The sequence below is a fragment of the Panulirus ornatus genome, chromosome 63 (genome assembly GCF_036320965.1).
Source record: "Panulirus ornatus isolate Po-2019 chromosome 63, ASM3632096v1, whole genome shotgun sequence".
Taxonomy (NCBI): Eukaryota; Metazoa; Arthropoda; class Malacostraca; order Decapoda; family Palinuridae; genus Panulirus; species Panulirus ornatus.
In genome coordinates, this window is record NC_092286.1 from 11,679,904 (window position 1) to 11,691,788 (window position 11,885).

Sequence of the window (11,885 nt, forward strand, 5' to 3'; positions counted from 1 at the left end):
TTTGTCAAGACAATTTAACGTTTCCATCGAGGAAAAAATAACCTTTTTGCCAAGATTGTTGCTATTCATGTTGCGTGCATCTAAACATCAAACACTAGGTTGGTGTGGGAATCACTGCTTAAAAGAAGAAGAAAATGTGAATAAAAGAAGAAAATGTGAAGAGGTTTACTCTGGTAAGACAACAGCTTTCTCTCTCTCTCTCTCTCTCTCTCTCTCTCTCTCTCTCTCTCTCTCTCTCTCTCTCTCTCTCTCTCTCTCTCTCTCTCTCTCTCTCTCTCTCTCTCTCTCTCTCTCTCTCTCTCTCTTCTCTCTCTCTCAGCAGTTTCAAGCTGTCGACTTAATGCATACATTCACCCACAGGTTTAACCCAAATTAAACAGTATAGAGTGAGGTACATACGACCCCTTCGCTGATTAACTGCTGGCGGATAAAGCGGCAGCAACGTTGCTCAATAAACTAACCAAATAAATCACCTTCACTCCTCTCATTATTTTCTTTACCACATATCGCTTAACGAAAAGACTTGTCATGTTCAGCTCAACCATCATCAAACGTTTTCTCAAAGAATAAAAGGTGATGAGAAACATGCGCCAACATTTAGACATATAAATGAGCTTATCTATTTGGAGTGTTATCTAAAGGGCTAAAAGGAACATGAAGCGCATATTTGAACACGAAGGCTTGTGAACACATAAAGAGGACAATCTTTTGGCAAAACGCATGATAAATGCAGAGCTTCAAATAGATTTCTTTTTTTCTTATTAGCTGAGACGGCACGGATATATATATATATATATATGTATATATATATATATATATATGCATATTTCCATTTTGCTTTGTCGCTGTCTCCCGCGTTTGCGAGGTAGCGCAAGGAAGCAGACGAAAGAAATGGCCCAACCCACCCCCCTACACATGTATATACATACACGTCCACACACGCAAATATACATACCTATACATCTCAATGTACACATATATATACACACACAGACATATATATATATATATATATATATATATACACATGTACATAATTCATACTGTCTGCCTTTATTCATTCCCATCGCCACCTCGCCACACATGGAAGAACATATATATATTTATTTATACCCTAGCCTGACCAGGTACCCATTTTATCGATCAACCCCTTGGGGTAGACGAACGGTTGGGTTGACTGTGGACCAACTGCTGCAACCAGGATTCGAACCTATGTCCTCGACCCTGGGCGGCCAGTTGAATGTAAGCCACGGTCTTGAACGCTAACCGCTACATCGCTTAATCAGTCCTAAAGCATTTAATATTCTCTCTCTCTCTCTCTCTCTCTCTCTCTCTCTCTCTCTCTCTCTCTCTCTCTCTCTCTCTCTCTCTCTCTCTCTCTCTCTCTCCCTCGAGCTATTTAATGGAAAGCTTGAAATTATATAAACCATAAATGATAACGAATGCATGTTTGTTTGCATCTAATTACGCGTGTGTACATAGAACGTTCATATGTTTATATAACTATGAGTGATAATGCTGTTATCTGTTTTGATACTGCCATGCACATATTTTGTCAAATTTAGCAACAATTTAGCGTTTGATGTCTAAAACATCTCGACTTGATTAGCCTGGAAATATGAAGGTAATATTGTCATTACCAGAATATCTACATCATCTTGGTCATTTTCATTCACACTATTTGATGATCATATGATCGATCGGTGAAAGCAGATACGTTTTTCTTCTTCCAATGTATCTTGATTTTTTTTTCTCTCTCAAATTTTATTAAATGCTGTGCTCCTTGAATACAGCTTTGCCTGTATCACTTGGCAGGTGACGTAGAATATAAAAGAGTGAGCTCCTAATCCACAAAATCCAAAACCTATGTTCATTATCCACTGCTCTAGTAATAAATTGAAATCGATGATGATTCCTTGTGTAAGAGAAAGGATCCAATCCTTAACAGATAATTCGATTCTTTGTAACTAAAAAAAAAACCTCAATATTTCATAGCCTATTATCTTTAGTATATTCATGTGGTTATTATCAGTTCGGCGGATGAAAACACAATACATATAGATACTTTACATTTATTATGAGAAGATATCTCTATATCTTTATCTTTAAGAGTCCGCTGCGATGAGTAGCGAGCCATTCAATACGTCGATATGTTTTCTGCTCGAGACTTGATGGTGTAGAGAGGGTCGCCCTTATTTGCCGTATCCTCCTGTTGGATAAATAACATCTGTTATAAAGATGTGTTAATACTGACTCCATGTTGTTATACTACATGTATACAGGATGAAGAAAATGGTTTCTAGTTGCTCTTAAAGTTGTTATCACCGTTGTAACAAACGTGAAAATGACTTTGTTGCACTTACCTCCAAAGCCACTTCCGCCGAAGCCTCCACCGAAACCACCACTGCCGCCTGGAAAAAAAATGCCATAAGTTTATATATATACATTAGAGGATTTACTTTAGCGTTATACTGTTCAAATACTATTATCAATGATGCGATTTTTCATGAGAGAAATAACATACGATGGTAATACACTGTTATATAATCTTCATTTGAATTTACATTTTACTTCATTATGTTTTCCATATCTTATATCTGTTAAGGATTCTTAGGATGATATGAGATTAGAAGTTATCTAAAAGTTATGAGGAAATACTGTGTAAGACATGATGCATATCATTCCACAGATATCTTCCTGTAATGTTTTTACTTATCCAAGATGATGAATGAAACACACGTCATGTAATGATCCACATACCTCCATATCCACCACTGCCGCCGTAGCCACCTCCAAATCCGCCTCCTGATCTTCCAAAACCACTGCTTCCATAACCGCCTCCGAAGCCGCGACTACCACCGAAACCACCTCCAAATCCACCGCTGCCACCGTAACCGCCTCCAAAGCCACCACTACCGCCGAAACCGCCTCCGAAGCCGCCGCTGCCGCCGTAACCACCGCCAAATCCACCCCCGGACCCTCCAAATCCACCACCGTACCCACTACTGATCCTGCCGGCGTCGACGCAAGCCACGACGAGCGTCAGAGCAAGGACGGCGAGGATGCTGCGGTTCTGCAAAAGCCAAAATATTCCACTCACATTCCAGGAACTCAGGTCAACTTCGTGTGTGCGACTCTCATTTGTCAGTTTTATTGCGTAAAACTGCAAAGTTCGCCACAGCAACGATAAGAAAGCTTACGAGTCTCCATTTTTTTTTTTCCTCCACACACGTTTGCTTACCATGATGTTCCCTGGTGTGTTGCAGTGAGGCAAGTGACGACTCCTACAGGAAAGCAGGGCTCATTTATACTCGCCAGCCGCAGGAAGTCACTCACTCATGCAGGTTATGGAAGGAGGTCACGGCCTGTAATATCTAGCCAAGTCATGGCAGCAAACAGTGACATAGGCCCCGAGTACTTAGTATAAATAGATCTTTGGTGAAATCTAAGAATCTATGTATGTATCTGTCTGTCTGCCTCTCTGTAGTTACCTTAATGTACTTTTTCGGGTAGAAGATCCGAACATGTGGTGTTTTATTTCTTAAACGTTTGTATTACATTAATTTCTAAGCTCTTGTAGCCTATCGGCATTTATAGTTTCATCACATATTCCATTTGTCTACAACTCCGTTAATGTAAAGGCATTTCTTCACGTCATTTTTTGAGTAGTATCTTGGTTAGCTTTTCCCTGAAGCCTCTCGTCATTTTTCTCTTTCATCTTTTCAAAGGGCTGTTCACTTTCAACGTAACTGGATTATTTAAGCACTTTGAAAGTTATGAATGAAGTTTCTACTCTATCTTTCTGTTTCCATCGTGGGCAAATTGATAACCTCTGACCTTTCTCTGTGATTCATGTCTCTCTCTCTCTCTCTCTCTCTCTCTCTCTCTCTCTCTCTCTCTCTCTCTCTCTCTCTCTCTCTCTCTCTCTCTCTCTCTCTCTCTCTTTCCAGGTAACATCTTTGTTGCTCTTTTGTATATCAGACCAATTTCAGAGTGTGTTTAGGCCTCCTTGTATGTAGTGTATGTATGCATGCGCGCGTGTGTGTGTGTGTGTGTGTGTGTGTGTGTTCGTGTTCAAATATTGCCAAACTAAATAGTGAAGACTATGTAACTTTTGACACTTTATCTTCAGATTACGAAAAAAGTAACTTGTATTGATTCTTTTTATGTATATGTATGTAAATATTACACACGTAGGATTTAAGCCAGGCTGAATCACAGTTTTACATATGTCAAGAGTAAACTTAAAGTTTCTAAGTCACCTTTCCTCAAAGTATCGTGAGCATACTTTGACATAAAGATGATAAATATTAACAAAAGACTCTAAATTAGGAAAGATAAATGTTTCAGTAAGGGGAGATCAGCGTAAAACAAATTGCTTAATACACTTGATAATAACGCAACACGCCCCACTACATATCTTTCTTAATGAACTGCATTTAGATCACATTTGTATTCTTGTGTCATAAATAAATCATGTGTTTGTCCACGTACCACATGAAGGTATAGTGAGAGAATGTGCAGTAGGTGACATCAGAATTGCCCTTCACACATGGTGTAAAAAATGTTTCGAACGATGGATGTGTAATCTTGATCTTGATGGCCTAAACAACCCAAACAGATAGTTGATGGGAGGTTCAATACCCAAACGACCAATTAGAGAACTAACCGTGTCTCTAAGTTTCTTATCATACGAATTAAATTTCTAATTTTGTATTAGTCACCAAATAAATCAAAGTTATCTGTTTTCTGTGGTGATTCTACAAGATCCACATTTGCATTTTCTTCCATTGTTTATGTTATTTGCCAACGAATTAACAATTGTTCGTCGTGGCCAGTGTAGCAGAAAGACTTCGTTGTGTTTACTTGGGTATAACGAAAAACGTAGATGAGAGACAGTTTCCAAGTGAGTCTAATGCAGTTGTTTCAGAACGTGAATATATATCTTACTCTGTGATATATGTCGGTTGCCCTTCTTAAATACATTCGCTTGTTTTAGTAGACCCAGAACACTGGTAAATAATGGATGTAGCCAGTGCGTCTGTGTTCATACAACTGTGCTTTTTTTCACGTTTTTCGGCGGTGTTACCTCAGCGGTCACGTTGTGAAACCTGTTCAGATATCAGTGAACATAAGAACAGTGGCTAATAATCCGAAAGCATCCATTTGGTATACATTCAGTGTAAATGTTCAGTTGTTGATGCTTTTTAACTGAAGTGTTCGGCGAAAGTGGCAACAAACAGAGACCAAACATTGAAGTGTTCTTCATCTGGACAAAGAAGTCGTCTTGAGGATCTTCGTTGACCTTGGCGAGGTAAGTCATTCTCTACGAAATTATAGACATATGAGACGGTAGCGTTGAACACCTAAACTTGCCATCGAGACCCAGGAAGCAAGTGAGTGAAATTGTCCACGTAGTTATCTTTATATCTGTATTTTATGCTTCATATTTGATGAAATTGACAGGTATTATAACTGAACAGTTGGTTGGTTGGTTGGTAGGGATTTATTTCTATCAACTGCCAGGGTCATTAAGGACGTCATTTAGGTCTATCAACTGCCAGGGTCATTAAGGACGTCAACGCAAATACAACATCAACGAACCGAAAATTCTTAAAAACCTTCTTGAGGTGTTAAAGATGGATTCTAAGACTACATACACTCTCACTGTGCATGTGGCCCATGACTTATGTTTGCGAGAATATATCTATAAATATATATATATTATATATATATATATATATATATATATATATATATATATATATATATATATATATATATATATATATATATATATATATATATATATATATATATATATATATATATGATAAATTACGATATTAGTCATTGCCTTTTTTTTATAAAACTGTCTTTTTTCACAAATATTTATAAGAAAATCTATACTGAAAGAATCCACTTGTTTACTAAACAAGAAAGTAAATACCCTGTTACTAAAACATCCTTCTCGTTTCTTTGTTACATAAATAACACTATACTATTTCATAGCCTATTATTTTTTCTATATTTATGTGCTTATTTTCAGTTCGGTGGAAGAAAACACAATAGATATTTTACATTTATTATGAGAAGATATCTCTATATCTTTATCTATAAGAGTCCGCTGCGATGAGTAGCGAGCCATTCAATACGTCGATATGTTTTCTGCTCGAGACTTGATGGTGTAGAGAGGGTCGCCCTTATTTGCCGTATCCTCCTGTTGGATAAATAACATCTGTTATAAAGATGTGTTAATACTGACTCCATGTTGTTATACTACATGTATACAGGATGAAGACAATGGTTTCTAATTGCTCTTAGAGTTGTTATCACCGCTGTAACAAAGGTGAAAATGACTTTGTTGCACTTACCTCCAAAGCCACTTCCGCCGAAGCCTCCACCGAAACCGCCACTGCCGCCTGGAAACAAAAATGCCATAAGTTTATATATATACATTAGAGGATTTACTTTAGCGTTATACTGTTCAAATACTATTATCAATGATGCGATTTTTCATGAGAGAAATAACATACGATGGTAATACACTGTCATATAATCTTCATTTGAATTTACATTTCACTACAGTATGTTTTCCATATCTTATATCTGTTAAGGATTCTTAGGATGATATGAGATTAGAAGTTATCTAAAAGTTATGAGGAAATACTGTGTAAGACATGATGCATATCATTCCACAGATATCTTCCTGTAATTTTTTTCTTATCCCAGATGATGAATGAAACACACGTCATGTAATGATCCACATACCTCCATATCCACCACTGCCGCCGTAGCCACCTCCAAATCCGCCTCCTGATCTTCCAAAACCACTGCTTCCATAACCGCCTCCGAAGCCGCGACTACCGCCGAAACCACCTCCAAATCCACCGCTGCCACCGTAACCGCCTCCAAAGCCACCACTACCGCCGAAACCGCCTCCGAAGCCGCCGCTGCCGCCGTAACCACCGCCAAATCCACCCCCGGACCCTCCAAATCCACCACCGTACCCACTACTGATCCTGCCGGCGTCGACGCAAGCCACGACGAGCGTCAGAGCAAGGACGGCGAGGATGCTGCGGTTCTGCAAAAGCCAAAATATTCCACTCACATTCCAGGAACTCAGCTCAACTTCGTGAGTGCGACTCTCATTTGTCAGTTTTATTGCGTAAAACTGCAAAGTTCGCCACAGCAACGATAAGAAAGCTTACGAGTCTCCATTTTTTTTTTTTCCTCCACACACGTTTGCTTACCATGATGTTCCCTGGTGTGTTGCAGTGAGGCAAGTGACGACTCCTACAGGAAAGCAGGGCTCATTTATACTCGCCAGCCGCAGGAAGTCACTCACTCATGCAGGTTATGGAAGGAGGTCACGGCCTGTAATATCTAGCCAAGTCATGGCAGCAAACAGTGACATAGGCCCCGAGTACTTAGTATAAATAGATCTTTGGTGAAATCTAAGAATCTATGTATGTATCTGTCTGTCTGTCTCTCTCTGTAATTACCTTAATGTACTTTTTCGGGTAGAAGATCCGAACATGTGGTGTTTTATTTCTTAAACGTTCGTATTACATTAATTTCTAAGCTCTTGTAGCCTATCGGCATTTATAGTTTCATCACTTATTCCATTTATGCACAACTCCGTTAATGTAAAGGCATTTCTTCACGTCATTTTTTGAGTAGTATCTTGGTTAGCTTTTCCCTGAAGCCTCTCGTCATTTTTCTCTTTCATCTTTTCAAAGGGCTGTTCACTTTCAACGTAACTGGATTATTTAAGCACTTTGAAAGTTATGAATGAAGTTTCTACTCTATCTTTCTGTTTCCATCGTGGGCAAATTGATAACCTCTGACCTTTCTCTGTGATTCATGTCTCTCTCTCTCTCTCTCTCTCTCTCTCTCTCTCTCTCTCTCTCTCTCTCTCTCTCTCTCTCTCTCTCTCTCTCTCTCTCTCTCTCTCTCTCTCTCTCTCTCTCCGGGTTACATCTTTCTTGCTGTTTTGTATATCAAACCAATTTCAGAGTGTGTTTAGGCCCCCTTGTATGTACTGTATATATGTATGTGTGTGTGTGTGTGTGTGTGTGTGTGTGTGTGTGTGTGTGTGTGTGTGTGTGTGTGTATGTTCAAATATTGCCAAGCTTAATAGTGAAGACTATGTAACTTTTGACACTTTATCTTCAGATTACGAAAAAAGTAACTTGTATTAATTCTTTTATGTATATGTATGTAAGTATTACACACGTAGGATTTAAGCCAGGCTTAAATCACAGTTTTACATATGTCAAGAGTAAACTTAAAGTTTCTAAGTCACCTTTCCTCAAAGTATCGTGAGCATACTTTGACATAAAGATGATAAATATTAACAAAAGACTTTAAATTAGGAAAGATAAACGTTTCAGTAAGGGGAGATCAGCGTAAAACAAATTGCTTAATACACTTGATAATAACGCAACACGCCCCACTACATATCTTTCTTAATGAACTGCATTTAGATCACATTTCTATTCTCGTGTCATAAATAAATCATGTGTTTGTCCACGTACCACATGAAGGTATAGTGAGAGAATGTGCAGTAGGTGACATCAGAATTGCCCTTCACACATGGTGTAAAAAATGTTTCGAACAATGGATGTGTAAGCTTGATCTTGATGGCCTAAACAACCCAAACAGGTAGTTGATGGGAGGCTCAATACCCAAACGACCAATTAGAGAACTAACCGTGTCTCTAAGTTTCTTATCATACGAATTAAATTTCTAATTTTGTATATGTCACCTTATAAATCAAAGTTATCTGTTTTCTGTGGTGATTCTACAAGATCCACATTTGCATTTTCTTCCATTGTTTATGTTATTTGCCAACGAATTAACAATTGTTCGTCGTGGCCAGTGTAGCAGAAAGACTTCGTTGTGTTTACTTGGGTATAACGAAAAACGTAGATGAGAGACAGTTTCCAAGTGAGTCTAATGCAGTTGTTTCAGAATGAGAATATATATCTTACTCTGTGATATATGTCGGTTGCCCTTCTTAAATACATTCGCTTGTTTTAGTAGACCCAGAACACTGGTAAATAATGGATGTAGCCAGTGCGTCTGTGTTCATACAACTGTGCTTTTTTTTCACGTTTTTCGGCGGTGTTACCTCAGCGTTCCGTTGTGAAACCTGTTCAGATATCAGTGAACATAAGAACAGTGGCTAATAATCCGAAAGCATCCATTTGGTATACATTCAGTGTAAATGTTCAGTTGTTGATGCTTTTTAACTGAAGTGTTCGGCGAAAGTGGCAACAAACAGAGACCAAACATTGAAGTGTTCTTCATCTGGACAAAGAAGTCGTCTTGAGGATCTTCGTTGACCTTGGCGAGGTAAGTCGTTCTCTACGAAATTATAGACATATGAGACGGTAGCGTTGAACACCAAAACTCGCCATCGAGACCCAGGAAGCAAGTGAGTGAAATTGTCCACGTAATAGTTATCTTTATATCTATATTTCATGCTTCATATTTGATGAAATTGACAAGTATTATAATTGAACAGTTGGTTGGTTGGTTGGTTGGTAGGGATTTAGGTCTATCAACTGCCAGGGTCATTAAGGACGTCAACGCAAGCTACAACATCCACCAACCGAAAACTCTTAAAAACCTTCTTCAGGTGTTAAAGATGATTCTAAGACTACATACACTCTCAATATGCATGTGGCCCATGACTGGAATAGTTATATTTGCGAGAATATATATATATATATATATATATATATATATATATATATATATATATATATATATCTATATATATATATATATATATATGATAAATTACGATCTTAGTCATTGCCTTTTTTTATAAAACTATCTTTTTTCACAAATATTTATAAGAAAATCTATACTGAAAGAATCCATTTGTTTACTAAACAAGAAAGTAAATACCCTGTTACTAAAACATCCTTCTCGTTTCTTTGTTACATAAATAACACTATATTATTTCATAGCCTATTATTTTTTCTATATTTATGTGCTTATTTTCAGTTCGGTGGAAGAAAACACAATAGATATTTTACATTTATTATGAGAAGATATCTCTATATCTTTATCTATTAGAGTCCGCTGCGATGAGTAGCGAGCCATTCAATACGTCGATATGTTTTCTGCTCGAGACTTGATGGTGTAGAGAGGGTCGCCCTTATTTGCCGTATCCTCCTGTTGGATGAATAACATCTGTTATAAAGATGTGTTAATACTGACTCCACGTTGTTATACTACATGTATACACAAAGAAAAATAGGTTTCTAGTTCCTCTTAAGTAAGATTGTTATCAACTTGAAAGTATGTTTACTGCATTTACCTCCAAAACCACGTCCACCAAAGCCCCCACCGAAACCACCACGGCCGCCTGGAAGAAAAGAAAGCCATGAGTGTTTACATATATATAATAGAATGTTTGATATATTGTCATACGCTATACTGTTCAAATACTTTATCAATCAAACAGGGTCCTTGATGAGAGAGGTAACATACGATTATAAATGTTATCTCTTTTTCATTTGTGTTTACATTCATTTCTTTAACCTCATTACGTTTTATTTCTTATACAGCCTCTAGGAGGTTGTAATTTCCTTGATGATTAATGAAAAAAAAATCATGTAATGATCCACATACCTCCATATCCACCACTGCCGCCGTAGCCACCTCCAAATCCGCCTCCTGATCTTCCAAAACCACCGCTTCCATAACCGCCTCCGAAGCCGCGACTACCACCGAAACCACCTCCAAATCCACCGCTGCCACCGTAACCGCCTCCAAAGCCACCACTACCGCCGAAACCGCCTCCGAAGCCGCCGCTGCCGCCGTAACCACCGCCAAATCCACCCCCGGACCCTCCAAATCCACCACCGTACCCACTACTGATCCTGCCGGCGTCGACGCAAGCCACGACGAGCGTCAGAGCAAGGACGGCGAGGATGCTGCGGTTCTGCAAAAGCCAAAATATTCCACTCACATTCCAGGAACTCAGGTCAACTTCGTGAGTGCGACTCTCATTTGTCAGTTTTACTGCGTAAAACTTCAAAGTTCGCCACAGCAACAATAAGAAAGCTTACGAGTCTTTCTTCTTTTTTCCTCCACACACGTTTGCTTACCATGATGTTCCCTGGTGTGTTGCAGTGAGGCAAGTGACGACTCCTACAGGAAAGCAGGGCTCATTTATACTCGCCAGCCGCAGGAAGTCACTCACCCGGAGAGGTTATGGAAGGAGGTCGCGACCTGAAATATCGAGATGAGTCATGGCAGCAAATTTTAACATGGGCACTGAGGTACCTGGTGTAGATAGGTGTTTGATGAAACCTGATATTGTGTGTGCGTATTGATCTGTCTGCCTGTATTTGTAATTACATGAATGTACTCTATTGGAAGTTCGAAACCCTTGGAGTGATATTCCTGAAACTTTCCTATTATGTCACTTATTTCTAAACTCCCGAAGACTATCTGCAATCATAGTTTCACCACTTATTCCAGTTAGCCACAAATCTGTAACTTTAGAAGCATTTCTTCACATCCATTTTCTTAGAAGTAGTTTCTTGGTTAGTTTAGAAGCATTTCTTCGCATCCATTTTCTTAGAAGTAGTTTCTTGGTTAGTTTAGAAGCATTTCTTCACATCCATTTTCTTAGAAGTAGTTTCTTGGTTAGTTTAGAAGCATTTCTTCGCATCCTTTTTCTTAGAAGTAGTTTCTTGGTTAGTTTAGAAGCATTTCTTCACATCCATTTTCTTAGAAGTAGTTTCTTGGTTAGTTTAGAAGCATTTCTTCACATCCATTTTCTTAGAAGTAGTTTTTTGGCTAGTGTTTTATGCGTGCCCTCTCGCTGCTTTCCTTTTTCATCTTTCAAATGACTGTTC

The 11,885-nt window shown here is 38.6% G+C and overlaps 3 protein-coding genes across 3 annotated transcripts; all 3 read right to left on the reverse strand.

Annotated features, from left to right (window-relative positions):
- Positions 1-2,058: 2,058 nt before the first annotated feature.
- On the reverse strand, positions 2,059-3,317 carry LOC139745934 (uncharacterized). Its single transcript, XM_071656627.1, has 4 exons — positions 3,242-3,317; positions 2,761-3,073; positions 2,364-2,411; positions 2,059-2,209 (listed from the first exon to the last, which is right to left on the reverse strand). Exons 1-4 carry the CDS (start codon positions 3,242-3,244, stop codon positions 2,193-2,195), a joined length of 381 nt encoding a protein of 126 aa, XP_071512728.1. The 5' UTR covers positions 3,245-3,317; the 3' UTR covers positions 2,059-2,192.
- A 2,752-nt stretch (positions 3,318-6,069) lies between these two features.
- LOC139745938 (uncharacterized) lies at positions 6,070-7,329 on the reverse strand. Its single transcript, XM_071656632.1, has 4 exons — positions 7,254-7,329; positions 6,772-7,084; positions 6,375-6,422; positions 6,070-6,220 (listed from the first exon to the last, which is right to left on the reverse strand). The coding sequence occupies exons 1-4, from the start codon at positions 7,254-7,256 to the stop codon at positions 6,204-6,206; spliced, it is 381 nt and encodes a 126-aa protein (XP_071512733.1). The 5' UTR covers positions 7,257-7,329; the 3' UTR covers positions 6,070-6,203.
- Positions 7,330-10,042: 2,713 nt separating this feature from the next.
- Positions 10,043-11,205, reverse strand: LOC139745935 (uncharacterized). The gene is made up of 4 exons (XM_071656628.1): positions 11,130-11,205; positions 10,651-10,963; positions 10,337-10,384; positions 10,043-10,191 (listed from the first exon to the last, which is right to left on the reverse strand). The coding sequence occupies exons 1-4, from the start codon at positions 11,130-11,132 to the stop codon at positions 10,175-10,177; spliced, it is 381 nt and encodes a 126-aa protein (XP_071512729.1). The 5' UTR covers positions 11,133-11,205; the 3' UTR covers positions 10,043-10,174.
- Between the last annotated feature and the right edge of the window lie 680 nt (positions 11,206-11,885).

What these genes read in the sequence shown, in the direction of transcription:
- LOC139745935 (XM_071656628.1), bottom strand. An exon ending in CGGCAGTGGTGGATATGGAG is followed by an intron (nt 10,385 to 10,650) that starts GTATGTGGATCA and finishes CTTTTCTTCCAG; the next exon opens with GCGGCCGTGGTGGTTTCGGT.
- LOC139745934 (XM_071656627.1), bottom strand. An exon ending in CGGCAGTGGTGGATATGGAG is followed by an intron (nt 2,412 to 2,760) that starts GTATGTGGATCA and finishes TTTTTTTTCCAG; the next exon opens with GCGGCAGTGGTGGTTTCGGT.
- LOC139745938 (XM_071656632.1), bottom strand. An exon ending in CGGCAGTGGTGGATATGGAG is followed by an intron (nt 6,423 to 6,771) that starts GTATGTGGATCA and finishes TTTTGTTTCCAG; the next exon opens with GCGGCAGTGGCGGTTTCGGT.